Consider the following 19852-nt stretch of genomic DNA (forward strand, 5'->3'; position numbering starts at 1 on the left):
AATTACTAAATTATCATAACGTGGAACCGTAACATTGGCGAGCAAATGAACATAGCAAATTGGCGAGAAATTCATCATCCATTATTTGTAAATATACAGGCGAACCCAATGACCTTTTAATTTTCTACTATGGGCAAAGCCGTGCGGGCACCCCTAGTCTTTAAAATAAACCTAATGTTTGAGTTCATAAATGATTACCAGGTCACTGAGTGCATACCTATTGACAGTAATGCGTCTTCTGAATCTCCTGCAAATTCTGACCTTATAGCCGAGCTTAATGAGTGGCCACCAATCCGCTCGTAAGCTTCAAGTGTAGCTTGCAGTTGAGACGGACTTCTGGAGCATAGGATATTGGTGAATACTTCTCTGTCGACACCAATCTGACCTACACCACTCTGCAATTAATGAAAAAGTATAAATGCTACTGTAAAAGATTGAAAACTGGTAAATGTCGACATTCGCCTAGCAAAGACATCGGCGAAAGACCGAATATTTTCAGTGCATCACCGGTGAATGTGGAAATTCTCCAGTTTTGGTCTTTCACAGTAACATTTTTGTAACGAGCACATGAAACACTCATTATAGCCTAAGTTAAAATGATTGAGGGATTAAACTTTCAAAATTAGCTTGGTGGGACATGAAAAAGTAGGACGTAACAGGGGACGTGAGGTCTCAGAAACCGCTATATTTAAAAAATTCTTAAAACTCGTTTAATTAAGATACATTCCTGTAATTTGCCTCAGATGTTCTTTGAACTTTTATTAGCACGGGGAAAAATATTTTTGAACTTTGAATCGAAATATACCATTTCCGAGGAAATTTTGCTAGAGTCTTAAGATTTTTCGAGAAAACCATATGCTGCAGTAAATAACTAACTACGCGTAATGAAAATGTATCTATTTTTTAATAATGATTTCATTTTAGTTGCTTAATATATACAGAACATTTTAGTGCCAGAAAATTGATTATATCAAGTTACGGGAAAATTTTGGCAGCCCATTAACTATTAGTATTTTGCGTCGTATTTCAAGGAATAATTCAGCCTTTATTGTCCCTAAAACATCATTGCGTAACATTTGTGAACATTTCTAACAACTCTCAGCGTCAGCTAGAATATTTTGCATCTCTTCCGCATAACGCGGATAAGATAAATGAACCTATATCCGCGGCTTTAACGTTAAGAGCCTAATGTCTACTACTGCCGAAAATAGTAACACTGAAGGGGAGGTTCGGTCTCTCATACCGCTTCTAAAGAATGCAATTAAATTTAAAACCTGATGCACTCGCCTAAAGATACTGATGAGCAAGAGGGGTGTTCAAGGTCACAAAACAAAAAGCTATTGGAAAAAACCATTCAATCGGACTGAAAATAAAATAAGGGTGATCGGATGAAATTTTGAACGGTCTGTGAGACCGCACCTCCCCTGTTAAGGGTTAAAACCGTAATAGACTCTGAAAAAAAAAGTATCCTCAGTGATCGAATGGAGAGTTATTCTTTTTAATCAGATAGATTAAAATTGAACTCTTATGTCTAGGATAACTTTGAGTTTTTATCTACAGGATAACTCCAAAAATGAATTCTTGTTTCTGTACTTATTATGAATGGAAGTATATCTTTCATACTTGTAATATGGTTCTGTCATACTAGGTACGTATATATAATTACTGCATTAGTTTACTGCTCAAGTGTGGCTGCGAAAACTGCGCGATACTTTTTGACAGGGTTCTTGAATGATGGCGGTCGGATATACCTGGATAATTCTCCAAAAACCTGACATTTTCCAATCACAATTTTTTTTAAAAATAAAAATGCTGAAAAAAATCTGAAAAAAAATTATACTTACTCTTTGTTAAGAACTTATTAAGGGGAAAATAGAGGGAACTCACTTTATCTATGCTACACCCTCAAAAGAGGGGGTCAATTTTTCATACAGCAAGAAACTGATAAGCAGCACAAGGAGAGTTACAAAATGAATTTCTTCATGGGTTATTTAGAATGTAACTATAGTAATAAAGAAATAACTGAAGCCTAAATAAAAAAGTATGGTTATTAAATGACAGCACAAAATTAATCTCCCTTAATTGACACCCCCAATTTCTTCGAGTACAAGTCTCATATAGGTTTTTCCATATTATTCACTTTGAATAGCTTACACTCCGAATAACGGACATTCATTTCAACGAAAAAAAATCGATTGCTACATAAAAACTTTCTTTAAATTAGCCATGCACAGTATGATAAAATTTACGAAAAGAAAAGCTACCTTCTCATTACCTGTGAATCGTTTTATGGTTCAGAAATAAACATAAAACAAAAAGGGAATCAGCATTATTAATAACATATATTTTACTTTTAACTTACAGCAACTGTGAAATTTATACCAACTTCACTTACCTACTCGAGCAACATTTAGATAAACAAATGTCTAACCAATAAATCTCTTTTGGAACGCTTCATCTGAACAACAACAACAAAAAAGGATAAATAAATAGAATTATTCCACTGATACATTTTTTATTTATCGTTTGCCAAATTTAACTTTCTTTTTTTCAATCAATCATATTTTCAAACTATGTAATGGAAAGAAACACGTCGAGTCCCGACTTACGCGAGGGATGCCTTCCAAGACTCCTCACGTAAGTCGAAATTTCGTGTTATGGAAAAAAATATGCATACAAATTTTTTAAATCATACCAAATACTTTTAGACACTTATAAGCACCCCTCAAACTGCTCTAAAGCATTCCTTAACCATACACTACAGTTTCTTGCATAAAGAATTAAACATTTACTATATTTAAAAAATAAAAAAAAAACTGTTATTCAAAATGAAATACTTTAAGATGAACAAAATTAATGATCAATGGGAATGAAAGACATAAAATAAAAAACACGGTACGCACAACATGTAGTAAAATTTAAATGATGCACTATAATAGTACAGTAGATACAGTAATTATATTTAAGAGTTAAAAAATGAAGATAGTGATGATTTATGCTCCATGATCAGATCGTTATTCTTATCTAATACATTTTTTAAATACGTTTGCTTCGCCTTTATAACGTTTCAATATGTGGCAACATCTCCCCTTCCTGATCTCTTTATTAATCCACAATATAAGAGCAGCTTCCATTTTCATAATATTTATTGCTAAACTTTGCAAGCTTCAATATTGAAACTTAGTTATGAACTTTTACGGATATCTTTTTGTTTTGACTTATTGTACGTATGGAAGATTCACTCGTACTTATTGTCGCGCTATACCGTCGACGTTTTGCAGTTGTTCAAGCATCTCGAGAATCTTAGCTTTTTTTTTCTCTTTTTTTTTTTAATCAAAAAATTTCTTTTTCTTCCCATATTCACAAAATTTAGATGAAGGTGACTCTAAGGTGCCATTATATTTCATCAACTTTTATATTTAGAATGAAAAAATTAAATAAATAAAAGATGCTGAGAGGTTATTTGATGCACTAGACTAGTTTGGTGTGGAAACTTTGGCTGTCAGTGATGCTTAAAGGGATGTAATAACATTCACGAAATGAATATTTAGTAACCAATAACGGAACTGATACTTCTTATAAAAAAATTCGTGTTGTGGGCGAAAAATTCGCGTTAGCTCTAAAATTCAATGCTCGTTAAAAATTCGCGTTATAACCATTTCGCGTAAGTCGAATATCGTTGTAACGGGAGTCGACTGTACTTCTATTCTACGAGATGCATTACCAATGCTTGAGATATAATGCTAGGAGATCTGTGATTGTTTTAGGACAAGAGTTTGACTTTTTTTTAGGACAGGAGTCTGACACTTTTTTTAAGACAGGAGTATGACAAATTCCATTTAATTTGCCTGTTACGTAGGCCCAGGAATATATTTAAGGTAAATAATATTATTTTTCTATTCTAACCTCTTAATTCAACCACACACTATGAGTAGAGTTAAAATTTTTCTTTATTTAAAACAGAAATATTGTCCAGGAGAATGACAGCGAAAATGTTTCATACCCTATGCTGAACTTCAAAATTTTAATGAGAACAGCAGACAAATCATAATAACAAAATACTCAAGGAATCCAACAAAATGGTGATAATAAACAGTTTTAAAGAACAGCAGATTAAAAATTCCCTTTTTTATCTATAATAATTGAACTCATTCCTAGGACAGAAGACTGACATGAAAACCTGGGGACAAAGTTTATAACAATGTACCTTGATGATTTAAATAATTAAATTTATTTAAAGAATGCTATTTTACGCCTTTAAGCATGCTTAATTTTGCACTACAAATTGAATTTGTGGAATGTTGATATAAAATTTTTAAATAATTTAAGTCCATTTGAAAAACGGATGGGGACAAGCCAAAAGTGTGACTTTCTGGTCATTTAAAAATTTGTGTAGAAAAAATTAAATGAGTTATTGTTTTAATAAAAGTAGATTAACATCATATAAGTTATTTCTATCTATTAAAAAAATTAAACACTTTCTGTGTTAAACAATTTTTGTGTTAAGCTACGGGGAAATAATATTATTAGGATTTTGAAGAATCACCCACCTGTCTTTTGTCTTAGCCAAAACCTGTACATGTCTTGGACAGATATTATAATAAAAAAAGGGGAACAATTTACAGTCAAAATTTGGAAAATTAGATTCTTTGAATATTTGTACTTTGTTTTTATCACAATTTAATTCCTGATTAAATTTATTTCACGTGCTAAGAAACGAGAAGATCAACTAAATTGTGTTGCAAAAAAGCAAAAACTAACTTTCATATGATTATTTTGATGCTTCACGTTGTAAACAGAAAAAAAAGAACTTCAATATGCATTTGGTTAATGGACCGGTTCTAAGCATTAAATTCAAAAATGTTTTTAGTTCCCAAGAAAATTTAATATTTCAGAATAAAGATAATTTTAGAATATAAGTAAAATAGATTCCTATTGAGGAATCAATTACAAATAAAGTAGTTTAACTTACATCAAACAACCTTTGTGCATCTAGTTCTGCTAAGTCAAAATCGATTTCGTTGGTTTCCTCCCTCTCGGCTGTCAATAAAGATATAAGAAGCTTTCGAAAATGTCCACTGGTGTCCTCATATACCCAATCTTCCAGATCTTTGTTGTACCCTGAAATATTTTTTTAGAATCATAACTAGTCATAGTGAGCATTCTTTTTCATAAAAAATGAAATTAAAATCTTCTTTTTGAAAGCAATAGTTTTAGGTTCAAATTAAGGAATTTAACGTGATAAGACCCATGTACGCAGTGCATTTCCTTTTCTAAAACATTCTCAGTGTAAGGAAATAGTGTGAATCGCGAAGAAAAACGTCTGCACAGGCTGATTTTAAAAACTAGTGAATAAAAGTTTAAGTAAGATTCCAAGTGAAAATTGTGAAGGGGTTATCTTGTCTAGCTCTCTCTCTAGTTATCGGTTTGCATCAGTAGTATCCAATGAAAATCCTCCATGGCGGTGCTCTCCTCCTCCTCCTCCAAAAATAGATCACTCATCAATTTGTGGGGCAAGTAATCAGTCCTTTAATATCTTAGGGACATTCTTAATTCTCAAAAATTAAAATTCTCTATTTTAACTAATCAATTGATATCATTTAAAAAGGAAACTTTGTTACAATAAAGAGAAAAATAGAAAATGTGCCTTGAGAAAATATTTATTTCAGAAATTGATTTCTTCGGGAGAAACTAATAATTCTAAAATTTGAACTCGATCAGTAAGCAACAGCTTTGGAAGCATCGATACTTCTGCATTATCATCGTGTCACCATACGATATCCTCTTTTTTACTTTTCACTCCAGGGTCTCCTGTATCTATCACTATTTGTGGTTTAACAAGTTGAATGGGACACTGAAGACGACTCTGATTTTTTGATCCAGATCAGAAACCGAGCAATCCCTGGTCCAGCACCCTCAGAGTTATCGTTTCACTTGGAAGCCTTTGTGACCACGAGCATATTTAGTGTCCCTCGGTCACCATTAATGAAGACGGTGGATCTTCGACAGGCTAGGTTTGAGCCCGGGACCCTCCGGTCACGAGTCCAATGCCTTACCGATCAGGCCACAACGGCCCTACAATATCCTCTTGTAAACCAAGCTGAACCATCGTCGAGTTACCTATAAAATTAAGCATTTCCCAGTTCTTTTTGTATAATAGCAAATTTGGCAGCAACTTCGCTTTAAATGGACTTCAAAGATTCCTTTGTTACATACTATTTTTTTAAATCAACAATAGCATATTACTTTCAATATAATTATTTTAAGTTCTTTATTCATAAAACTTTACTATACAAATTGCAGATAAATTTTTAAACTTACTTTGTTTGAAGCATGTTCTTATTTCTTCGATTTCCTGTAAAAAAAAGTTTTGTTTTTGAGTTTTCAAACTGATGTGTGAATAAAGTGAAAAAATTGAAAGTTTATCACTTTTTTTCTAATACTAATTGTGTGCTCAGTTTTGCTCACGCAATGACCAACTATGTAGTTAATATTAAGGTTTCGATCACACTTATAAAAAACGAACATTCCGTAATGTATAAATATCAGTACATCAATAATGAATAAACCTATTTCTAAGGGATTTTTTTTTTATTTCTTTTATTTTACTTAGATTTATATTTTAAATCTTATCACTAACATTAGTCTGCTTTTGCAAGAAAACTAAAATGTATGAAATTATGTATTTATTCTTGCTATTAATAATGCTAAAGGTTTCCGCAGTTGCTTGTTAAGTTATAAAGATTATAAATCCAGATGAAGCTAGAAGTGTTTTAATTCAAAATAAAATATTCTTTTGAGAGTATAATAGCTTCTACAAACCCTATTGTGATATGTGCAGAGAATTTCAATGATTGACTTTTCATCAGTACCAATTCCCTATAAAAGAAAACAAAATTGAATGCAAACGAGCAGTTGATATACTACAGATGCTCTCTACAAGCTTTAAATTTCAATTGTATACTCAATATTATATACTGAAAGCTAATAATTTTATTTTATCACGATTATAAAATATACCTTCACAGCTTCGTACAAACACTCTGATAGAAACACAATCTGGGGTGTCAGCAATGCTACACAAAGATCTTCGAAATTTCCTCCGAGCTCTGCTTTTATATCTTCTATGAGGTCCTGATAAAAGAAAATAAAAAAGTATAAAAAAAACAGCTTGCAATTCTCAAAACAGTTTTTTTTTCCCAATATTTCTCTGTGTAAAAGCAAAATTATTACCCACCCTTCCATATAAACTTTTGTATTTTCGCTTGATTTCTTGCCTCTGAGAATTTGAATGTGTAACTAGTACATCGATGATAGCTCTTTCATCTGTCCCTAAGATGAATGAAAATTATAAGTTAACTAAACTGTTTTTAAAAAAGGAAATTCATTTAATAATAAATAAGCCTCGTTGAATAATATCCTCTGAATACAATTTCTAATGTAATACTGTCTGACCACGCATCGTATGAAAAGGCAAACGTCCGGTTTACAGGCGGAAATGGACGCATCTATTAGTTTTTAGGGATGTCAGGGTTTGCAGATGCATTTTATCCGCTAAATTAAGCAGAGTCTTATTCAAATGAGCGAAACACGCGCATCAAATTTTTATTTTTCCCCCTCATTCAAATACACTCATCTTAACTGGAAGATTGCCAATTCCATACAATCCGTGGTTGGATTGTACATGTTTTCTAAAGGTTTTGTTGTGTTCAAAGAATACTAGCTAAAAAACTTTAATCAGACCCATATTACAGTAATTAATTAAACAATGATTCAGTTTCTTTTTATTAAACTGCTCCACTAATAGAAAATTTCCTTGAGTGTTGTCTAAAATTAAGAAATAATAACTATTAAATGCATTTAAAAGAATTATTGCATATTAAAACGTAGGAAAAGCAATTTCACCAACTTAAAATATAGTTTCTAATCAGTAATTTCAGAATTATTGAGTGATGTAATGATCTGTGTACAATATTCGCAACTTTTTGTTTAATGGAGGGTAGACTTTTTTTCATAACCTTGCCAAGGGAGTAGCCACTGGGCCTACTGTCTTTTAAAAGTAGGCCGAGTGTCCAGTCAAATACACTAAAAATCTTGAAGTACCGCAAAGTTAACCAACTTGGCTAAAAGTTACCATATGTAGCTAATTCATTTCGAAAAATGAAACGTATTACCTGTTAATTGAAAAATTAGAATTGTTTGTGTTGTGGAATGGATCAAATGTCAGTTCGTTAAAAAAAAATTTAAAAAAAAAATATTTACTGGAGTAATGTCAGGCAGTTGCATAAAATATTCCTCATCTCATATCAATTATAAATTTATCTTCTATAAACTGTTGAGTATTATGTCATTCTATTTATCTTTCAACGTTAGTTTAAGTCGCCATTTCCGAAATGGATAGCATTACAAAAAAAACTCTGTAAAAGTTGTTTCTCAGTCAGTAGAATCTCAGTGCTAAGAAAACAACCTCTTCTCGCTATTTCATATGCAAGAAACAGAGATTTGGACAAATATTTAGCCATTACTTCTAAAGCTATAGTTCAGTGTAAAGTGTGCTATATTAGACACTGATTACGATTAATTAACTCAGATTATAATTCATTGTATTCGTTCAAAAGGACATTTATTACCAATTCAATAACAAGGTTGAATAATTTGTGCTGTGGAATTAATAAGATCTCATTTCATTGAAAAAAAAAATCTATAGATGCGAAAAGAATTCTGAGAGTAAAAAAATAATAATAATAAAATAGTAATATTGATAACAACAATTTTTAATATTTTAATAATAATAATCTTTATAGATAAAAGGCTACTTCTGTCCGGATGTCCGGGGTAAACTTCAAAACTACTGGACGAATTTTAACCATTTTTTCACCATAGATAGCTACATTATCTGGGAACAACTTAGGCTATAATTTATTGCTAAAAAACTTAGTTTAAAACGTCGTGATCGAAAACAGTAAATGTCATGTAATTTCCACACTAAATGATTAAAGATTAAACCCATTGTTTCAAAAATTCGTTGCCTTACAACATCAATATTAAAAGTAATCATAATGTAAATTTTGAATCAAGGCCTCTTTGGAGCAAGCATGACATTTACTGCTTTTTTAGGAATTGTACCCTCATCTTTATACATAAAGGGCTACTTCTGTCCGGATGTCCGGGGTAAACTTCAAAACTACTGGACGGATTTTAACCATTTTTTCTTTATACATAAAAGGCTACTTCTGTCCGGATGTCCGGGAAAAACTTCAGTGGAAAACAGTAAATTTCATGTAATTTCCCCATTAAATGATTAAATTCGCAACTCCAATAAACTATAGAGGGCGCAGCAGCCACTGTCTAATGGCGGATGAAAAAGGTAAAGCAAACAAATGCCGTAACTTATAACTTGCTTTGACGCTTAGTGAATGACAGTAATTTTTCATCGTGTTTGTAGGAAGCTTTCTTTTCTATTCTTCTGAAATTACATTACACCACAAACTGCTTGAAGCCTGTAATTTACCCCAAAGAAAACACGTGGAATGGAATGTTTTACCTTTTTCTTTAGTATTGGTAACCACCGCAAGGTAGCGTATTCGAGCTCTGGAGTTGCGATTATAAAACCCATTGTTAGAAAATTTCATTGCCTAACAACATTAATATTAAAAGTAATCATAATGAAAATTTTAAATCAAGGCTTCTCCGGAATAAACATGAGTTTAAAGTCATTGAAACATTTGGAAACTCTACTTTTCGCACCCTTAAAGAAACATAGTAGAGAGCTTTTTTCTTTTGTGTGTGTGTACTATTTAATTAAATAATGCGTACGATTTCTTTAGTGATCTTTGTTTTTGTTAGTTCACATTTTCGAACTTCTTCAAATTTTTACATGCTTAAATTCGTGCTTTCGTTTCTAAATGAATATTCGTTCGTTTTTTATATTTATTGCTATTTTACTTTTATGGGTAAGGAAGAAGCTCGATTTTTAATCACGTTAAAGCGATGTGTTTTGAGTTCTTTCAGTTAAAACAGAAAACGAAAGAAAGTAGCGACTATTTCTTACAATTATTACTGACTCAGGCAACGCCGGGTATTTTTGCTAATATGAAATGAAGCGAAGACAAGAAAAATAATCAATAAGACGTGGAAACTGTTATCATCTGCAATAAATTATAATTCGATTCAATTTTGAAAAAAAAAACGTATAAGCAATGGCTCACGTTACTCGCTATCTACTAACGGCAACACTGAGATCTATTCGTTACATAAAGCAAGAAAAAAAAGGAAAGAAAGAAAATAACCTTATTTTTTTTCAATAACACACACACACACTTCAGATGGAGTTAGAGAAAAATTTCGTTCTATTTGTTTTTCAGTGCCAGTTTGAGTTGCCAACATCGAAGTGAATGCTAGTTACCAAAACAAAAGGGGGGGGCGGGGGGGGGGGGGGGGACTCTGTAAAAGTTGTTTTTCAGTCAGCGGAGTCTCAATGCTCGGAAAACAACCTACCCTCTCTGCTTTCTGTTATTATTGCTAAGAATAGTGATTTGGACAAATATCGAGCCGTATGTAGTCTGACATTTGTTCGGAGTAAAGAACAAAAGGAAAAAATATATTTTGCAAGAATGAAATGATGAAAAAGGCGAGGTTTGATGCATAGGGAGGATTGATACATTGACAATTTTCTCAACAAATGGCGCTAGAAATCACTCTAATGCATGTGATAAACTTTATTTATTACAAATATCTATTTGATTGAAAATTTAAGATTTGTGGAGCTATTGTTTTTTCTTCATACATAATGTACATTATGAAAGTTATTTTTATAAAGGTTAGTTTTGCTACAGAAATAAAACAAAAAGTGGAAAATTTGAATAAGACAGTATAGAGAGGAAGGAAGCATAAATAGTGGAGAGAAATGATACAGTAGTATTAAAATAATGTTTTAAATTGTAAAATTCTATACATATCTATATTATACTCTGTTTGCATACAGATATATTGATAAATACAGATTAGTAGTTTATATTAAACGTTTCTGAAAATGGAGTTTTAGTTTTGAATCATTAAAACTTATGTTTTCTGATGTATATTTATTCAACAAAAAATTTAGTAGATTACAAAATATAAAAAAATACCCGATTTAAAAGTAAACAAAATTTCTAATAACATTTATTTCTCATGTAATTTGAAAAAATTGCCTATCTTATACAGTTATATAACAACTAAAAAGCAATTTTAAGGGAAAATAGTTCTATAGTTGAAGAGGAGCAAATTGTAAAAACACTAAATTCACTCAATGTTATCTATCAACACGAATAGAAGTGCTGACCCGTCTTTTGCAAAAATACTTTAATGTGAGTGAAAATATGTTAGGATTTTCCATACAAATAAAGTATCATTACGCATTTTTCTGAAAAAAAGAGGGGGGATTTGTATTATTTTTAAATGTGTAACTACTTTTTCTTTTTTTGTAATAAAATCTTTTTAAATCATACATCCATATGTGATTTTCTAAATATTTTTAGAGCAATGCTAAGAGTTGCATGAAGCATTAAATTGAACTGTCTACAATGTTTTTCCTATTTATGTAGCATTCTATCACACCTCTCTGGCAAGAGTATGAATCCATCCCAGCAATGGGGAGGTTTGATACAAATGTAAAAATTCAGAATAATTGAGATGATTTCTTTTAAATGATTATTTTTTGACTTTGTTGGGTTTTTTAAATTTTAATAAAAGGTGACTTCATAAGAAACATGACAAATTTCTTCAAAAAATATTTTTAAGCTTAAAAAATTACTGTAAAAAAGTATCATTCCTCCCCTACCTTCCCCATTTGTTATTAACATTTTAAGTATTGACTGAAACCTACTGATATCCCGTGCAGTAATAATTTATTTAATATTAGGCACGTTTTGATGTTAAATGTTTAATGCAATTTTTTAACTGCAAGTGGAGAGAAATGAATGGGGCAAAGTAAAATTCTTTCCTTTACTAATTCATTCATTAGTTAAATCACTTACGCATTCATACATTAATTCGTTTATTTATTCTTTCATATCAATTTATTTATCTATTAATTCATTCTCTGATTTTCATACTTATTCCCTATTTTATTCACTCTCTTATTTTTTTCTCATACATTAGTTTAATTATTTATTCGTTTTGTGTTCCATTACGTATTTATTTATTCATTCATGCCTTTATTTATTCATTCAGCTGATGAAAAAAAAAATTAATAATCAAATGGAAAATATTTCATTGGAAAAATGGAAAATATATCGCTAGAGAACATAGGATAGTTTTTACTTTGCACGATACAAAAAAAAGTGAACATTTTTCTTTACTTTTTTTTTTTAATTTAAGGTACCGATTTTTTTCCAAAAATAAAAAATATTTCATGCAAATTTTAGGGGAAAAAATACATTGTTGTTTCTTTATATACTGTAGTTTTAAAAACAAATTACCAGTTTGTTCATTTTTAAAAAGGCAAATTATCTTAACTGTTTTACTTTGTCCCACCTTCCTTTACTGCTCCTTAGACACTTTAAATTTTCTGTTCAAATCCGTAAAATAGTAAAAATTTTACTCTTACTGCTTACTCGACGAACTTTGGTCGAGGTCAAATTTTGTAACTTCTATTTTACACAATCATATTTTACATATTTATAATTATTATTATTATAAATATTTAATATTAGTAGTATTTTACAAACTATTGTCATAAAATAAAAATTTAAAACAAAATTTACATATTTTTTAGCCAATTAAGTATTTGTTTACCCACCTATACCTTTCATTGCTTTCCGAAGTTTGGCAGCAGCTCGTTCCGCATTGAAATTTTCAGCTGGTGTTATAGTTCCCTAAAAAAGTTCACTTTTGCAGTTAATTTAACATACAGTTCAAAATAATTCAATGATGCATGATTATTTAGTTTGATGATTTCACAAAAACATATAGAACTTAAGAACACAGGGTGATCGGAAAATATCTGGTCAAATTTTGAAGGGATTTTGAGGAGACGAATATAAAAGCATTCGCAATATATTGTGTGCCCCAACACGCCATGTGAAAGTTGCAGAGGGCGCTGTGCCGGGCAGTCATTGACGCAAAGGAACCAATGTGGTGTTACCAACGGTAACATTTTATACAGCGAACAAAGCTGTAATACAAGAAGAGATATAGCTAGGTTTTTAGAGCTTCAATTTCAAAAAATTGCTGTCTACGATCACGTTTTTAAGACTTCAGTTTCTAAATATTTCCGGAGGAGGCTATAAAACCTCTTCTGTCGCTATCATCACAGAAAAAAACGTTTAAAATTACCTTTATGGAACTTCAGCTTTGAAACATTTCTGAGGGGGAGTTCTGAACAACCCGTGCCTTTTCATAACGTCATCAAAGATGGCCTGCATCCGCATTTTTAAGACTTGAAATTCCAAAAGTTTTCCGGAAGCAAGCCCTCGATTTTCCACAACATCATTGCAGATCATCTAAAATTGCATTTTTGGAGCACCAGTATTGAAAAGTAACTGAGAGAGAGTACCCTTTCCTTGACTCTACCAAAGATGGCCAACGACTGTGTTTTAAATACTTCAATCATGAAATGTTCCAGAGAAGATTATCCGAACCTCCCTTCTCCTCAATATTACCAAAGATAGTCTAAAATTCTGTTTTTAGAACAAAGTTTCGGGGGCTAACCTAAAAAACATCCCTTTCTATGCATAAATATTAAACAACTTTATAAACTAACGAATGCATTCCTATTTATTAGGGTGTCCCAAAAAAAAAAAAAAAAAAAACGAAAGTCGGTTTATCAAGTCGCACACCCTCTTATATTTTTCCTTTTAGGTCAAAACAATTGTGAAATAAGTTTCATATAATTTGAACAATGGCAATCCGTGCTGATTTGCGCCCACACTTTCAGGCGCAAGTCGGTACGGGTTGCTGTTGTTCAAATTGTATGAAACTTTTTCCACAATTGTCATGACCTGAAAGGAAAAATGTAAAAGGGTGTGCGACTTGAAAAACCGACTTTCGTTTTTTTTGGGGGGGGGAGGGACACAACCTATTATTTACTCTCAAGTTTTATCTACAATTCCAAGTTTCGTTATAATTATTCCCCTTGTTTATTTCGTTACGTCCAGTACGAGGTATAGTAATAAAAATGCTCTCCTGCTATTGAAACCTTTCTTCTTCACAAGGAAAAAGGATCAATAAGTATCAAAACGACCTAAAATTAGCTCACGAGTTCTCAAGCGATTCAAAAGTTTTTTGAATTAGATAATGGATCAAGAATACTTGTGTGTATGTTTTTTTGTGCCGGAAAAGCTCTTATATAACTTCCATTTTGTCATTTCACATATTCTTAAACGATATTCTTCATTTCTTTAACTTTCTCGTTTTAATTTCATTAGTCACTCCCCCCATATAATGCATTAGTCATTCACCATACCACCCAAAATGATTGTCTGGATCCAACCCTGATCCCCCCCCCCTCTAACTTTTATAAAATTCTGCTTACACCACTAGATAACTGAAATGTATTCTGATACTCTTAGCTCACCTTTCACTTCATTGAGCAAAAAAAAAAAAAAACATATTTTACGAAAAAAACCAGTGCAACAAGCAATACAGAAAATATTATTATTATTATTATCATGATAACATGTAGCCTAAATTTGAAAATGGACAGTAAGGTCATTGCAAGGAAAAAGGTCAATAGTTATCACTCCAATTATATAATGGAAAACATTTTTAAAAGCCATTTTTTCTTATCATGATACCTAAAAAAAGAAAATCACAAAAAGCGCCTATACTTTCCCTTTCAACGTTCGATGTCATGTGATCTAATTACTTCAGTAACCCATTCTAATATTAAAAAAACTAACCTATTTGACAACATACTGTTCATAAGCCTATCCTACTTCCGATTTAATAGAACGATTTCCCTTGTCAGTGGAGCCGATATTTATCTCCATGGCAACCTGTTTTGTTTTCTTCTGAAACTATATCCGCTTAGCACTATGTCGTTAAAACGTAGGTAAAAGGAAAAAAAGGAGCTATATGTTGTGAAAAAGTAGAATACTTATTCACACTTTCACCCAGTGACGGTTTGAAGTTTGACAAATGGCTGCCAAGGGGAAGATTGAACTTGCTCCTGGTGCTTTTTAGAGGAACAGGAAAGTGAATGATCCTCACTGTAAATAAAAGTTCTTTCACCTGTCCACATAATGATTTTACTAGTGCAACTCAGACGGTATTACACTTTGCAACATTTTACACAATATATAATACATATATACAGGGTGTTCCGTTTTAGCCTGCAAGACCTTTATTTTCGCAACCGTTAGTCCTAGATGCATACTTCCAATTGCAAAAATGTTCAAAATCAGATGCAGAGTTAAGATATTGAAAGTTTGAAGCGAAAATAAAAATGAGTCAAAGAATACAAAAATTAACTTTTTATGCAGGCCCTAGGTCCCCTAACTAACACAGGGCAAGAGTGATTTTGGTGCTGGGGTTTTCGGGAAGTTTTTTGCTTAGAAGTTCTAATTTCTAAGATATAACATTTAAACATACATAAAACAGGTTGAAGCTACATCCATAGATCAAATAAAACACAAAACGGGGATTTTTTATTCTTATTGTATTGTACAAATAATAAGAGATTGATTACCAAACAGTACAATTAGGCTCTAATTTTTAAGAGCCTCAAAATGACTAAAATTGTAGTAGTCTTACTTAAGAAAACTTTACCTTAATTTTCTTTCATTTTCTTAAGTTTTCTCCTTTATTTATTTACCTTTTTGACGTGTACTTAAGTGTGGGATACTCTGCCTCCCAACAAATATTTTGAACGAGTGGAAAAACACCTCAATGGCCTTGAAATGGTGGTTCCATATTAATGTTTATGTTTATGAGGTTTGATTTCAGAGGACCCTACAAAAAATGTTTATTTCGGGTCACCCGCTATATTAATCAGGCCCTGAAAAATACTGTATTCAAAGATCCAGCTCATCACACATCGCAAGAAGCGAATATATGCAAGCCAAGAACTTACAAATTGACCTTTGTTGAAACGTTATTACTAAATTTGTCAAATTTTTACTACATCTGGTGAATTTTCCTTTAAGTTACTAGACTGCAGGGTGCAGGCTGACAATAGGGTAAATATGCCAGAAGCAATCCTTGTTTAAGAAGCCTACACTTGCTTTAGAAGTGCGCAAAATGGAGATAAAACTGCACATGTTGGGTAAAACAGCAGCATTTATTTAAAAAAGTAGAGCTGCTAGAGAAAAAACTAAATTCATATTTCGATTCAGAGCCCCAAGCATATCTAAAATCAGTTCTCAAACTCTGGGCACCAAAGAAAAAAATTTTTTGTTGGCCTGTGTAATATTTAGAGAAATAATCTCCATTGAAAACTATTACTGACACAAAATACTCGACATTTGTGCAACCAACACTCAAGGAGATATTTCAGTTCTAAGTTTTAAGGGGCCATACAGAAGATGAGATTGGAACTTATCGCCCTTTGAGAAGAATGACAGGTCGCCAAAGTAAGTAAAACAAGGTATTCATATTTTTCATTGCTATTCAAAAATAAATGCAAATGTTATGCAGTGATACGCAAAAACGCACTACAAAACCTCGAACTATTTGAAAAACCACACTCTATGCACACATATAATTTTAAGCACTTGTTAACCACTATATTTTCCCCTAAAAGGTGTTATTGACGGCGAGTGAAAAGTGGTGTAAATCACAAAACGCTGCGTTTTCTATCTCGGTGAATAGTGATCGTACTAATATCAAACTTTTTGTGTTGGAACTATTTTTCAATGGAGATCATTTCCCTAAATATAAGTTACAGGACCTGGAGTCCGTATAAAAGTCAAGTTTTGTGTTTTTTGTCTTATTTATATTTTCACTTCAAACTTTCAATATCTTAACTCCGCATCTGATTTTAAACATTTTTGCAATTGGAAGTATTCATCTAGGACTAACAGTTGCGAAAATAAAGGTCTTGCAGGTTAAACGGAACACCCGATACATACGTATATATATATATATATATATATATATATATATATATATATATATACAGTAAAATATCTTCAAGGGGCCGCAAATTTTGTTTTTTTAGGCACATATTTCTATATTGGTATTCGTTGTCACGGAATTTCACTGTATAATGATAGAATAGTAAGGTTAAAAGGAAACATGAGGTAAATGGAAACAAAGTCTTCCCACGCTTCTGGTAATTTCTGAAACTAAATTGGTGGTGAGTGAAGACATGGTTACGTACAGAAGACATTCTGAGAGTTTCCAAACAACTTTGTAGATGTCATCGTTGTTTGAAGATGAAATAGTGAAAAAAGTTGAAATTTAAAGTTTAGTGATCCTATATTTTCCTCTCCAATAAGTCTACAAACAACAGTAAGTTTCAACTAGTTTTACTTATCATGAGTAAAGTTACTAAAAACATTTAGTTATGAATTTTACCTACCCAGATATTTTTGATGTGCAGCTTGCTTCCATCAATTTCAGTAATTGTGAACTCTGCGATAAACGGAAACAACGAAGTTATTCATTCTTCCATTTTTTTTATTTGCGTATATATTTATTTATTTATTTGGAAGTTTTAATTTTGATTTAAATTACACTTTTGTGTAATCATGGTATGATTACTGAATAACCAGCTAGGCCGTGGTCCATTGGACAACATCGTAAGTTTTGACTAAAAGGGGGGGGGGGGTTTCCCAAAAAAAGTTTAGCCTTAGACCCCTCCCCCCATATCTAAATCAGATCCTGTGCGTATTTTACGTAAATTCATCGCACATTTTTTTTTTTTTTAATCACGATTGCTTATTGTTCTCACTTGACCGTCTTTGAGTTCTGGTTCCTTTTTCAGCTTGGACCAGGGGCCTCTGCAACACCACCGCCCACCGTCCTCTGCAGGTGTGGCTCCGCGGTCCTGAGCTCTGTACCCCGGAACCCGCTTCTCCTGGTCGGTGGCGTCCATGTCCTACACATATGCACGCTCGCACTCTCACACATGCCTTCACACACATGCACACATGTCTTTACACACATACACACATGCTTTACACACATACACACATGCCTTCACACACATGCACACATGCCTTTACACACACAACTATACACATGTAAATGCTCAGGGGGAGGGGCTGGCTTGGGAGCACAGGAGCCGTTTCTAGAAACAATAACTCATATGAGTAGGGCCCTGTCGCAACTCGTGGTTGCGAAACACATAATATAAACTCAAAATTTCAGAATTCAAACTATTTTTTTTAGGAATGATTTAAAAAAGCAGTTGGACGATTCAGCGAGTTGAAAGCTACCTACGGGCAGTAAGATTCAGTACTGTTGGTGTAGAACTTCCTAAACTTCCACACTGATTGCTTATATTGTGAACATCTACCAGCATCAACTTCATAGGGAAAGAATGAGGTGCTTCCATTTACTCCCTAGTCTCTGGTGTCAAAGGAAACAAGCTGAAGTACAGTCATACAATGAGTAACAAACAGTAACAGTTATAAAGTTAAAATTTTCATACCCGATACTGTAAGAGAGTGAAGCCTTAGACGCAATGCACCAAATTTTATCTCTAAAATTATGCAAAAGAAACAGAAAGGTTTAAAGCTGAAACACATCAGTTGTTACATAAAAAGTAGTCGAAAAACTTTGTACTGCATAGTGAATAAAATATGACAACGTATATAAAGTACAAATTCAAAATGAAAAAAGGTTAAAAAACCAGCAAACAGCAGTTTCGGCACTCTAAAATACAAGTGCCATCATCAGTGCAATTAAAAACGAAGACAAGTTCAACCCGACTAAAACACAGTCGAGGCGAACATTGGAATGAGAGACGAGTTGTAAAAGGTATGAGAGCAGTACCGAAACGATGAAAGGTTAAAAAACCAGCTGTTTGCGGTTTTTTTTAACCTTTTTTCATTTTGAATTTGTACTTTATATACGTTGTCATATTTTATTCACTATGCAGTACAAAGTTTTCGACTACTTTTTATGTATTCACTAGCTTCAACGGGCTTTTGGTCGTAAGTGGATTCCATTTTTCCATTTCTTTCTTCTGTTTGTTTCTGTCCTTGATTTTAATCATGTCTGACATTAATAGGTTTTGTAACGTACGGGTTAAGAAATTTAAATTTTTAGATCATTTATCCTTTTTGTGTGAATGTAAAAGGAGACGAGTTATTCCTAATTTTATTTCACTTGAGTGCAATTTATCTCGGTCAACGAGAATTGATAAAACTTTGTTCAACTTTAAATTGGCTCTGTTAAGAGCTGTCATCCAAGATACGCGACACAAAGTTGCAATGATTGAGCAGGAGCTTTTTGATTTACACTTACGTGTTGCTAATTCCAGTCGTCATTTTGAATTTTTTGACAGGAGGTCTTGGCAGAGAGCTGCTTTTTATTCAAACAAACACAAATCAGTACTTAATAAAAAGTTAACCAGTTTATGTAAAGTTTCTTCTAATCTTACAACTTATAACTTACCAAAAGTTAATGTTAATGCTGTCGTCAATCTTTCAGATGTTTCCTTAAATTCTGTTCAAGTTAATGCTTTAAAATTCAATAGTAATTTTGCGGCCCCATCTAAACCGTTGTTTCCTCTTTTAATTGCTCCGGTCGAAAAGGCCTTGAAATTTAGTGCTTTAACTTCCACACAGAAGGATTCAATCCGTCATCTCATTTCTAACAACATCAACTTCAATTCACAGTTCCATAACAACAAGCTATATAATGTAACTCGTACCGTAAGAGATTTATGTGCTAACTCTGATTTAGTCATTACAAACGCTGATAA

At 32.4% G+C, this 19852-nt stretch overlaps 1 protein-coding gene across 4 annotated transcripts in view; it reads right to left on the bottom strand.

Moving 5' to 3' along the window:
- Positions 1–19852, bottom strand: part of LOC129217384 (annexin A7-like) — a 40113-nt gene that overhangs the window by 11517 nt on the left and 8744 nt on the right. For 2 of the 4 annotated variants that reach the window (XM_054851677.1, XM_054851679.1), the window contains exons 2-8: positions 12785–12854; positions 7238–7332; positions 7021–7134; positions 6823–6879; positions 6322–6355; positions 4973–5121; positions 218–395 (exon numbers count right to left, since the gene is read on the bottom strand). In XM_054851677.1, the coding sequence (XP_054707652.1) occupies positions 218–395; positions 4973–5121; positions 6322–6355; positions 6823–6879; positions 7021–7134; positions 7238–7332; positions 12785–12854 (697 nt within the window). Of the gene's footprint in view, positions 1–217; positions 396–4972; positions 5122–6321; positions 6356–6822; positions 6880–7020; positions 7135–7237; positions 7333–12778; positions 12855–19852 lie in introns of all 4 variants that reach the window. The other 2 variants (XM_054851676.1, XM_054851678.1) reach the window with 1 other exon arrangement.

This window comes from Uloborus diversus, chromosome 2, assembly GCF_026930045.1.
Source record: "Uloborus diversus isolate 005 chromosome 2, Udiv.v.3.1, whole genome shotgun sequence".
Classification (NCBI taxonomy): domain Eukaryota; kingdom Metazoa; phylum Arthropoda; class Arachnida; order Araneae; family Uloboridae; genus Uloborus; species Uloborus diversus.